The sequence below is a fragment of the Melanerpes formicivorus genome, unplaced genomic scaffold, assembly GCF_026170545.1.
Source record: "Melanerpes formicivorus ecotype bairdi unplaced genomic scaffold, bMelFor1.0.p_v2 SCAF_277, whole genome shotgun sequence".
In the NCBI taxonomy this organism is placed as follows: domain Eukaryota; kingdom Metazoa; phylum Chordata; class Aves; order Piciformes; family Picidae; genus Melanerpes; species Melanerpes formicivorus.
The window spans coordinates 195503-206516 of record NW_027142629.1 but is presented as its reverse complement, the minus strand read 5'-3'; the positions used below and the strand labels follow the sequence as shown (position 1 = coordinate 206516).

At 53.0% G+C, this 11014-nt stretch overlaps 1 gene segment (V, D, J or C); it reads right to left on the bottom strand.

The window, feature by feature from the left end:
- Positions 1 to 357: 357 nt before the first annotated feature.
- Positions 358 to 3662, bottom strand: LOC137458781 (T cell receptor alpha variable 36/delta variable 7-like). The segment is given in 5 exon segments: positions 358 to 446; positions 963 to 1090; positions 1155 to 1237; positions 2847 to 3127; positions 3614 to 3662. Coding segments are annotated over 5 exon segments (630 nt in total).
- Positions 3663 to 11014: the final 7352 nt, after the last annotated feature.

Below are 11014 nucleotides of genomic sequence, written 5' to 3'. Positions count from 1 at the left end.
AATGGCCTCAAGTTACACCAGGGGAGGGTGCCCCATGGGGCAGGAGTGGCCCTGGCAGAGTTAGCTCATGGATGGCTTTCAGAGGCCTATTTCACAATCAGATCTCCCCAGCTTCAACCCCCTGGGCACTTCCAGGGGCCAGGTGCATCTTCTCTGTGCCCTCTGAACAAGCAGTTGTAGAAAGGCAGAAGGTCTCCCTTCAGCCATCTCTTCTCCTCTGCTCTCAGCCTCTCCTCACATGTCCCATTTGTCAGAGCCCTAATTGCCCTGGCAGCCTCACTTGGCCTTGCTTCATTTTCTCAAGAGCCTTCTTGGAGCAGGGAGCCCCAGGCTGGCTGCAGTCCTCCAGCTGTGGTCTCAAAAGGGCCAGAGGGGCAGGGTCCCCTTGCAGGACCTGCTGGCAACACCTTGACCAGCACAGCTCAGGATGCCCTTGGTGCTGCCTGCTGCAAAGGCACAAAGCTGTCTGCTGCTCAGCTGGCTGTCTCCTACAACCCCACATCCTTGTCTGTGGCTCTGCTTCCTAGGCAGCCAGCCCCAGCCTGCAGGGCTGCAGGGCTGGTTCCTCCTCCCCCCTTGTGAAAAGCCACAAGGTTTTCCATCAGAAACAGGAGAGCCTCAGCTCAGAAGCAGAGCCATGCAGAGGGGAATCAGAGCCAGCTGAGCTCCCTGGCACTGCTCTCACTGAAATCATGAAGCAATCTCCATCCTTTTGAACTCTGAGACCGACCCTGCTGCGTATGTGAGAGAGACTCCAAAGGCCACAGGTCCCAGGCAGAGCCCCACGAGAGCAGAGCTGCCAGAAATGACTCTGCCAGGGGCACAGCCACTGCCTTGGGCAGGAGAAAAAGCTGCTGCTCAGCACGCCTGCAGTGCCAGTGGGAAGGGCCCAATGGCACATCAGCCATTCACATCCTGCCAAGCCATTCAAAATGTTTAGGTGGCGAGTACACTGCACACACCTTCTCTCATGGCGTCTGACACGTGCAGTCGCCTCTCTGAAACGTGAGGCTCAGGGATCAGCTTCCACTCCCCTCCAGGCAGTCTTAATGCCACCTGCCTATTACGCTCCTCGACCTCAATCTGGACCCTGCAACAGAGAGGGAGGAGAAAGGGGCAGTAGCTCAAAACAGATTTAGCTGTCTTGTTAATACCTCGTCCAGGACAGGCCCCTGTTGCACACTGTGCACGGAGTAAAAGGAAGGACCACTGGGATGGGGGCATATAAGGAAGCTGCCTGAGCAGCAAGAGACCTGGTTAGAAGAGCACCAGCTCTAACTGATTCTAAGATCAGTTAGAATTAAATCTAGCCAGGGAGAGCAAGGGGAACAGCAAAAGTTTCTTCAGGTACATTCATGGCAAAAGGAAGACTAAGGCAGGTGAGGGCCCCCTCAGAAAGGAAAGGGCAGAACTGGTGACAAGTGACATGGAGAAGGCTGAGCTCCTCAACAACTTCTTTACCTCAGGCTCCACTGGCAAGGGCTCCAGCCACACTCCCAGAGTCACAGAAGATAATGGCAGGGGCTGGAAGAAGGATCTGCTCATTGTGAGTGAAGATCTCCTTAAGTACTTGAGAGTGTACAGGTCCATGGGACCCAATGGGATACACCCCCAGGTACTGAGGGAACTGGGGATGAGGTCACTGAACCTCTCTATTGTGTTCCAAAAGTTGTGGCAGGCTGGGGAAGTCCCCACTGAGTGGAAAATGCATCTGGCCAGTGCTAGGAGGAAAAGAATGAATGGCAGCAGGAGAGGCCAGCTGCTGGGTGACCTGACAAGGAGTGCAGGGCCCCTTCCTGGCAACACAGCCACAGGAAACCTCACTGTGTGGCCCAGGTGAAGATCACTTCATGCACTGCACCCATCCAGCACTTGAGCTGAGGCCTCTGCTGGCACTGACACATTCCTGCCATGCCCATCCTGGGCTCTCTGAGTCCCAGCACTCAGAAGCCACCTCCTCCAGGGCGTGAGGCAGGAAATGAAAAGGCAGCACTGGGGAAACAAGCACCCAGCCCATGCCACGAGCTGGGATCTTTCCTCTTCATCAGCAGCAACTTCACAAATGGCCACTCCAGAGCCATTCAAGTTTTCCACAGTCCAGCCTCTGCCTCCACCTGCATCCTTTTTTGGTGTCATTGCCTCAGGTTGCTGTGTAAGAAAGGCATTGGCTTGGGGGCTGGGGGATGAGGTGGGGACACAAGTGGCCAATTCATCATTGCCAGAGGAAGGAAAGAGTAGGGAGCACAGCAGTGAGGCCCTTTCAGGCACTGTCCCTTGCTGCTGAGGAAGACATCCCTGGCTCCTGCACAGGCAGTGGGGATCAAACCTGAGAGATTTTCTCGTGGTTTCAAAAGCTGTGTGCTGGAAGAAAGAGGCAGCCCAAGAGCTTCTGCTCATCATCTCTCCACCTGGACTTGCAATGGAGGCCATGGCCATCACCCAAGGAGAAGGACAGCAAGGGCAGGACTCCCACACACCCTCTAGACCCAAACAGTTGATAAGCAACTCCCCTTGTCATTGTTAGCTGGAATGGAGGAGGGGAGTGGATGGCCCTTAAGGAGGGCAGGATTGGATAGAGAAGCTTTGCAGAGAGAGGAGGCACCAGCACTTTCTGCACTGAACCCTCTGGAGACACAGAGGCTTTGGGAAGGATCCCCCTGTGTCCAGTGCTGTAATAAAAGCATAATATGAGAACCTGACTGAGTTTCTTGTCCTTCTCTAAATCACTGAGGTCTCTCACAGGTTGATGTTGAGAGGAGTTAGCCAGGCCACACACCAGGGCTCTCCTGCCCCTCACACAGCTTCTTGCACAGCCAAGCAAGCTCCTGCACCAGGGTGTCACTCACAGCACAGAGGTACAAGGCACTGTCAGAGACCTCCACTTCCTCCAGCTGCAGCAGGCTGTATTTCCCCGTGGTGTTCAGCAGCGTGGTCAGACGGCCGCTGGCCTTGGGGCCAGCTGCTGCCTGGAACGAGAGCAGCTGGGGAGCTTGGCCTTTCTTCTGCTGGTACCAGGACAAGCCTCGAAAGTTAGGTGACTGGTATGAGCAGATGGTGTGGAAGGTTTCTCTTTCCTTCACTGTGACTTGTCCTTCTTGCTGGGTGACAGTGACCTGCCCCATGGTGCCTGGAAGAAAGCAAAGGTCAGAGACTGTGGAGGGAAAGATTCTGATATGCAGAACAAGTGGAGATGGAAAGTGACAGAGGAGAAGGCTCCCACAGCACAAGAATTCCAATTTCCTCCCACAGAGATACCCCAGAGAGAGCTGAGCTTTCACCCAGCTCTTCCCTCCTGTCACTTCTCTGCCCAGAGTGAAACACTGGGCCCAGACAGAGCAGCAGAGAGGGACTGAGAGAGGTGGACACTTGGCAAGAGGACAGGAAGGCAAGAGGGCTGAGATGGTCAGCAGAGGAGCTGCTGCTTCTGCATCTGAGCTCTCCTGTGCCATCAGGAGCAGCACCTGGAGAAAGCAGCTGCAAAACCACCTGTGTGAGCTGAGGCTTCCCAAGCCTGGCTCAGAAGTGCAGAGCAGCTCCTGCAGAGCTCTGCTGAGGGGATAAGGCTGCCCTGGGCAGGAGAGGAACCATGCCTGCAGTGCAAGGCAGTGCTTACCCTGTGGTTGCCTCAGGAAGGCAGCCAGGAGGAGATAGGCGAGGCGCATGCTGAGACCCATCCTGCTGCGTGTGTGAGAGAGACTCCAAAGGCCACAGGTCCCAGGCAGAGCCCCACGAGAGCAGAGCTGCCGGAAATGACTCTGCCAGGGGCACAGCCACTGCCATGGGCAGGAGAAAAAGCTGCTGCTCAGCACACCTGCAGTGCCTGTGCTGTGCTCTCCTCCAGCAGTGACACATGTGGCTCCTGCAGCCAACAGTTTCTGCTGCTCCCAGGGGAGGGATAAAAAGGAGAGAGGTGACCAACCTCTCTGACATATTGTCCTCTGCATGGCTGCCTTTTGCCTCCTCTCTCAGTACTCAGAAGCCTTTTTGTGGTTTGTCTTGTCCTTGCTCCTGCAGAGTGTCTAACCCTAAGCTCGTGTCAGCACTCCCCACCCACTTTGCCACTCAGTCCCCTCAGGCACTGCAGGGTTTCCCTCTCTGTCCACAAGAAGTGATCTCAGTCAAGGTCTCTGTAGCAGCTCCTCTCCCTCTCCCTCCTCTCTCTCCTCTCCCTCTCCCTCTCCCTCTCCCTCTCCCTCTCCCTCTCCCTCTCCCTCTCCCTCTCCCTCTCCCTCTCCCTCTCCCTCTCCCTCTCCCTCTCCCTCTTCCTCTCCCTCTCCATCTCCTTCTCCCTCTCCCTCTCTCTCTCTCCCCCTCCCTTCCCCTCTCCTCCAATTTAAAAGTTACTCTCATCAACTTAGTGTGTTATTTCTGCCTCCTACATTTCCTCTCTCCCTGTGACCTATTTTGACTGTGTGAGTGAGGTAGAAGGACAAGTCATGGGAGGCATGGCAGGGGGTGGGAGGGAGAAGCAGGCAAGCTCCATGCAGCTGCCCATGGGGTGGGAAGAGCTGAATTTTATAAGGCAGTATTTCTGATTAAACAATGCCAGCAAAACGGTGATGATGATTCAGATGATGATGATATGCAGATGGCTGACCTGCCCAGGAAAGACATTAGGCATATAAGAAAGGATGATCTCAGAGGAGAAAGTGAAACAGTAACGAGTTGCTTTGGAGGGTGGTGTCACACAGGTGCAGCTGCTTTAGAAGGGATCAATAAATCTCACAAACAGTTGAGATATCTTGCTAGGGACAGTGGATTCGATAAGTACATAGGGAGTCCCATTGGTAAGGCAGCCCTGTGGACATGCCTTTGGTTGGCTGTGCTACTGCAGTATCCATCTAGGCATGATTTACCATGGAGCCCTCAGAAATGCTCCACTACTGAAGAGGGCATCAAGTCTTTGCAGGAGTTTGCTGTGAGAGAAATGATTTATGGAAATTATGGCACACACAACCCTGATGATATTGATGTGGGAACAGCTCTTTCACAGAAGCTCCTTGGGCTTGCTCCTCCTCCCTGTGCTGGTAGTTTGGCAAGCAGAATTGTGGCAATCAACAGTGGAGGAAGGCCTCCTACTGTTGCTTCTTTTACTGATCAAATGAGGCAATTGGAGGACAGTTTAACACACAATTCATTGCTCTCTGGATGGGGAGATAAAGGATGGCAAAAAAGAACTGAAGGAATAATTTAAGGCCTCCATGTCCAAACTGGTGAAGGGGGATGAGACCACCCCTTCCTCTTCTGAATGGGTCCATGTCTGGGCAATGGGAAATGACATCCTCCTGGGAGGCCAGCTGGAACTAGGACAATTCAAAACAGACCTCAACAATCACGTCGGTCTCCTTGGATAACCCTGCATGAGCAATCTGGTGAGACCATGAACAAGTGGGATGGGCAACCCACCTCTGAGCTTCTGAGGAGAGTGCAGGAACTGCAGAGTGGCAAACCCAGAGGCAACACTACCACAAAGGAATCTACCTCACTTTCCCACAATGGTTCAGGTTGCTCAGCCATGGTTCTGACAATAACCCTAAAGCCTGTGCCAACTGTAGATGCAATGCTCAGAATTAGAGGCACCCTACCACCTGCCAGGAGGAAGAGTGGAGATAACAGAGTCTATTGGCAAGTGTTCATGAGGTGTCCAGAAGTATAGGGCCTTGGCTGACCCAGGTGCTCAGTGTAGCCTAATACCATCAAATTGTAAAGGTGCAGAGTCCATAACCCTTTCAGAAATCACTGGTGAGCCTCCAGAGCTGCCTCTGTTTCAAGCTGAAATAAGAGTAACTGGGAATGAGTGGAAGAAACAAAGCATTGCAAGGGGTCCAGATGCACCTTGCATTCTGGGAACTGGCTTTCTGAGAGAAGGGCAGGTCAAAGATCCTGAGGGATACAACTGGGCTTCTGGAATAGCAACTGTAGAAATGGATGGAGGCAAATTAAAGCTGTCAACTAGACCTGACCTCTCAGCTGAATCTGCAGCTGTGGGACAGCATTGTGAAGAAGAGGCTATTAAATTTATGAATGTTAAATAGGAATTATAAAAACAATTTTATTATCAAAATTATTAATTAGCGATTAATCACTAATTTATATACATGTTCTAGTGCACGTTGGTGAAATACATTCCATAAGTGGCTTGGTATGGTAATTAGAACTCGAATGAAATAGCTACAGAATTACAACTATGTATTAGGGAGGGTGCAGTTCCGCCACATGGCCACTAGACGGCGAAGGGGAGAGGGCTGCTTCTGGCTCTATACAGCGCTATTCCAATGTTTCTCTGCGTCTGAGATGACTCTGTTAGACGCGGATACTTTGAACTGAGAGTTAGTGGATGGAAAGCACGTGGGAGATACTCTGTAGCTGTTGTTTGTGGCAAGGTTGGGGTCCGGCAGACTCCTGTCACTGGACTGATTCCTAGGCAATATGGACAGCAGCGCTGGGTGGCTGTCTCCTCTCTCCACAGCAGTGGAGAGGGGAAAAGGAACCTGGGCTTATTTAGGAAGTAGCTTCCCCTCACAGGACTCGGTCGGCTCCCTCCAGACGATAGGGAGCGGTCCTGGTCGGATCGGCTCATGGGGCCGGCCCTTGGTGTCAGCTCTCACGGCAGGGTGGGGCGACGGTTCCCGATAGGCAGGCTTGGGCCTGGGCTCGGTCAAGTCCCTTCTCCCCGGCAACTGGGCAGATCTTACCCTTGGGTGGTTCCAGTGCCCCGGTGGCACGGTGGGCTCTCCCGCCCACGAGCTGGAAAGGGAGATGGAAAGGAGCGAACTGAGGAAAGTTCCAACTGCACCTGAACTTAAAACTGCATTCTGCCAATCCACCAATGGAATTAGTTTAGAATATCATTAATATTCCAAAACATTCAGCCAGAGTGTCTCAGCACTGTCTCTTTCTTAAAGGCACAGCCTCAAACGGTCACATGGGACTTGCAAGAAAACCAGGTTTGAGTGGGGTCCTGAGCAACAAGCAGCCTTTGATCAGATAAAGCAAGAAGTAGTCCGTGCCATGGGCTTGGGGCCTGTTTGAACTGGTCCTGACAATAAGAACTTGCAGGCATGGCTGCAAGTGAGGATGGTCCAAGCTGGTGCTTGTGGCAGAGAGCGCCAGGTGAGACACACAGACATCCACTTGGTTGCTGGAGTTGTGGATACAAAGGCTCAGAGGTAAATTATACTCCAACTGCTCTGGCACTCTGACACACTGGCTCTGTCACTCTCTGAAACTGTGACACTCCGGCTCTGTGACATGGGCACTGTGACACTCTGGCACTATGACTCCTTGGCACTGTGACATTGGCACTATGACAGTCTGGCTCTGTGACTCCCTGCCACTGTGACTCTCTGACACTGTTACACTCTTGCACTGTGATACTTGGGCACTGTGACAGTCTGGCACTGTGGCTCTGAGGCACTGTGCTGCTCTGGCACTGTGACTCTATGGCACTGTGACACTCTGGAGCTGTGGCTCTGTGACACTGTGCTGCCCTGGCACTGTGTGTCTGGCACCGTTACTCTCTGGCACTGTGACTCTCTGGCACTGTGACACTCTGGACCTGTGACTCTCTGGCACTGTGACCCTCTGGCACTGTGACACTGGCATTCTGATTCTTTTGCACTTTGACACTCTCACACTGTGACATTCTGGCACTGTGGCTCTCTGTCACTCTTGCACTGTGACTCTGTGGCACTGTGCTGCTCTGGCACTGTGAGTCTCTGGCACTGTGACACTGGCACTCTGATGTGTTGGCACCGTTACACTCTCGCACTGTAACGTTCTGGTACTGTGGTACTGTGGCACTCTGGCCCTGTGACAATCTGGCACTGTGACAGTCTGGCACTGTGACTCTGGCACTGTGAATCTCTGGCACTGTGGCACTGGCACTGTGACAGTCTGGCACTATCACACTCTGGCACTGTGACTCTGTGGAACTGTGAAGCTCTGGAACTGTGACTCTCTGGCACTGTGATTCTGTCACTGTGACTCTGGCACTGTGCTGTTCTGGCACTGTGACTCCTTGGCACTGTGACGCTCTGGCACTGTGACATTGGCAGTATGACAGTCTGGCACTGTGACTCTGTCACTGTGACTCTCTGACACTGTTACACTCTTGCACTGTGATGCTTGGGCACTGTGACAATCTGGAACTGTGACAGTCTGGCACTGTGACTCCGGCACTGTGCTGCTCTGGCAGTGTGACTCTCTGGCACTGTGACTCTACGGCACTGTGACACTCTGGACCTGTGACACTCTGGACCTGTGACTGTCTGACACTGTGTCTCTCTGGCACAGTGACACTCAGGCACTGTGACTCTCTGGCACTGTGACTCTCTGGCACTGTGACACTGGCATTCTGATGCTTTGGCACTTTGCACTCTCGCACTGTGATATTCTGGCACGGTGATGCTCTGTCACTCTGGCACTCTGGCACTGTGACTCTGTGGCACTGTGCTGCTCTGGCTCTGTGACTCTCTGGCATTGTGACAGTCTGGCACTGTGACTCTTTGGCAATGTGACACTGGCATTGTGACTCTCTGGCACTGTGACTCTGGCACTGTGCTGCTCTGGCACTGTGACTCTCTGGTACAGTGACAGTCTGGCACTGTGACATTCTGGCACTATGACACTCTGGCACTGTGACTCTGTGGAACTGTGCTGCTCTGGCACTGTGACATTCTGGCACTGTGACGCTCTGGCACTGTGGCTCTGAGGCACTGTGCTGCTCTGGCACTGTGGCTCTGCGGCACTGTGACACTCTGGCACTGTGGCTCTGTGACACTGTGCTGCCCTGGCAATGTGTGTGTCTGGCACCGTTACTCTCTGGCACCGTGACTCTGTGGCACTGTGACTCTCTGGACCTGTGACTCTCTGGCACTGTGACACTGGCATTCTGATGATTTGACACTTTGACACTCTGGTACTGTGACATTCTGGCACTGTGACGCTCTCATTCTGTCACTCTGGCACTGTGACTCTGTGGCACTGTGCTGCTCTAGCACTGTGACATTCTGGCACTCTGGCACTCTGGACTCTCTCAAGCACTTCCCTGAGGTGCTTCTTAAACTGAGGGGCCGAGAGCTGGACAAATATTTGGGATGTGGCCTCACCAGGGCAGAGTAGAGGGGGAAGAGAACCTCTCTGACTTACTAACCACAGCCCTTCTCATCCAACCCAGGATGCCCTTGGCCTTCTTGGCCACTGTGACCGTTTGAGGATGCCCCTTTAAGGAAGGGGACATTGTGGTGGAATGTTTATAAACTAAAGAGATCTAAACTGATTTCATTGGTAGATTGGGAGAAATCACCTTTTGAAGTGGGAGTACAGCAGAGAATCCGGGGCATTCCTGCACTTTGCTTCTTCCCCTGTGCAGCTCACAGCAGCTTTCTGGGCTTTCGGCCAGACTGACCGACAAGATAAGGCCTCCTCTAACATTCTAACACATAACTGCTTTTTAATTAACAGTTTCTCTTTTTCTCTCTTTCTAACCCTCTATGGGGAAAGGGGGAGAGAAGGGGGAGCAGAGGTGGGGAACCCCCCTCAGCAGAGGAGGGAACCCTCATTTCTGTGTGACTTTGTTGTATATTTCTGTATATATTGTAAATACTGTAAATTCTGCACAAAAACCTGCATTTCCTAAACTGCTTTGTAAATATACAGCACACAATCCCTTTGCTAATCTGGCTGTGAGGTTTTTTTTCCCTTTCAATTTTCTTTCCCTTCACTTTATTTACAAGGGGGAGAAGGCCCGACCTTTCGCTTCCAACCCTTGACAGCCACCAGAGCACATTGCTGGCTCATGGCCAACCTCCTATCCACTAGGACCCCCAGGTCCTTTTCCCCTTCCCTGCTCTCCAGCAGCTCAGTCCCCAACCTATCCTGCTCCATGAGGTTTTTCTTTCCCAGGTACAAGACTCTCCCCTTGCCCTTGTTGAATTTCATTCCGTTTCTCCCTGCCCAGCTCTCAGCCTGTCCAGGTCTGGCTGGATGGCAGCACAGCCTCCTGTGTCAGCCACTGCTCCCAGCTTGGTGCCATCAGCAAACTTGCTGACAGTGCCCTCTGTGCTCCCATCCAGGTCATTGATGAATACATTGAACAGCTCTGGTCCCAGTACTGACCCCTGAGGGACTCCACTAGACACAGGCCTCTAGCTAGACTCCCTCCCATTGACCACAACTCTCTGACTCCTTTCCTTCAAGCAGGTCCCATCCACCTCACTCCCTGATCCTCCAGACCACACTGCCTCAGTGGAGCTGCAAGGATGCTGTGGCAGACTTCCCACACTTCCCTTTGGTTAAACCATGCTGAGTGCTCCCAATGACCCTCTTGTCCTTGACAGGACAAGGACAGTGCCAAGGGACAGTGCCTGGGATGGGGGTGATGCTGCCTGGCCTAGAGTTACCTGGGGCTTGCTTATTACCCTTTATGAAGATTGGAGTGATGTCTGCCTTCCCCCAGTCCCCAGGCACCTCTCCTGTCCACCACCACTTACCAAAGACAGTGAAGAGTGCTCTGGCCTCCCTTAGTGCCTGCAGGTGCACCCCATCAGGACCCATGGATTTATGGATGTCCAGATTACTTCTCTGGGGTCTCACTTCCTTGATCCTGTGTGACCCCAAGGAGAGGAGAAAGGGCACCTGAAGCATCGCTGTGGCACTAACATGGACAGCCTACAGAGAGAACAACCTGATAGCTACAACAGTTACCAAAATGCCTGAGAGGAGCATCTGCTTCCACCTTGATTGCAGGCCCTTGGCTCCTCAGTGGTGAGCTCTGCCTACAAGACAAGAGAAAAGAGGACTCAGCCCTGTGAGAACTGCTTTCAACAGAAGGCTGATTCAGCAGCTGTTAACTTTGTGCTCCTTCCCATGGGTGGCAGTGGTCACCCAGGCACAGAGATGAAGGCAGCTTCTAAGGTGAAAGGCACTTGTCCCACAGTGGGGAACACCAGCAGGAGCAGTTTCCCAGGGCAGTGACAGGACCTGGCTGGCTCTTGCTTTTCTCTGCCTCTGG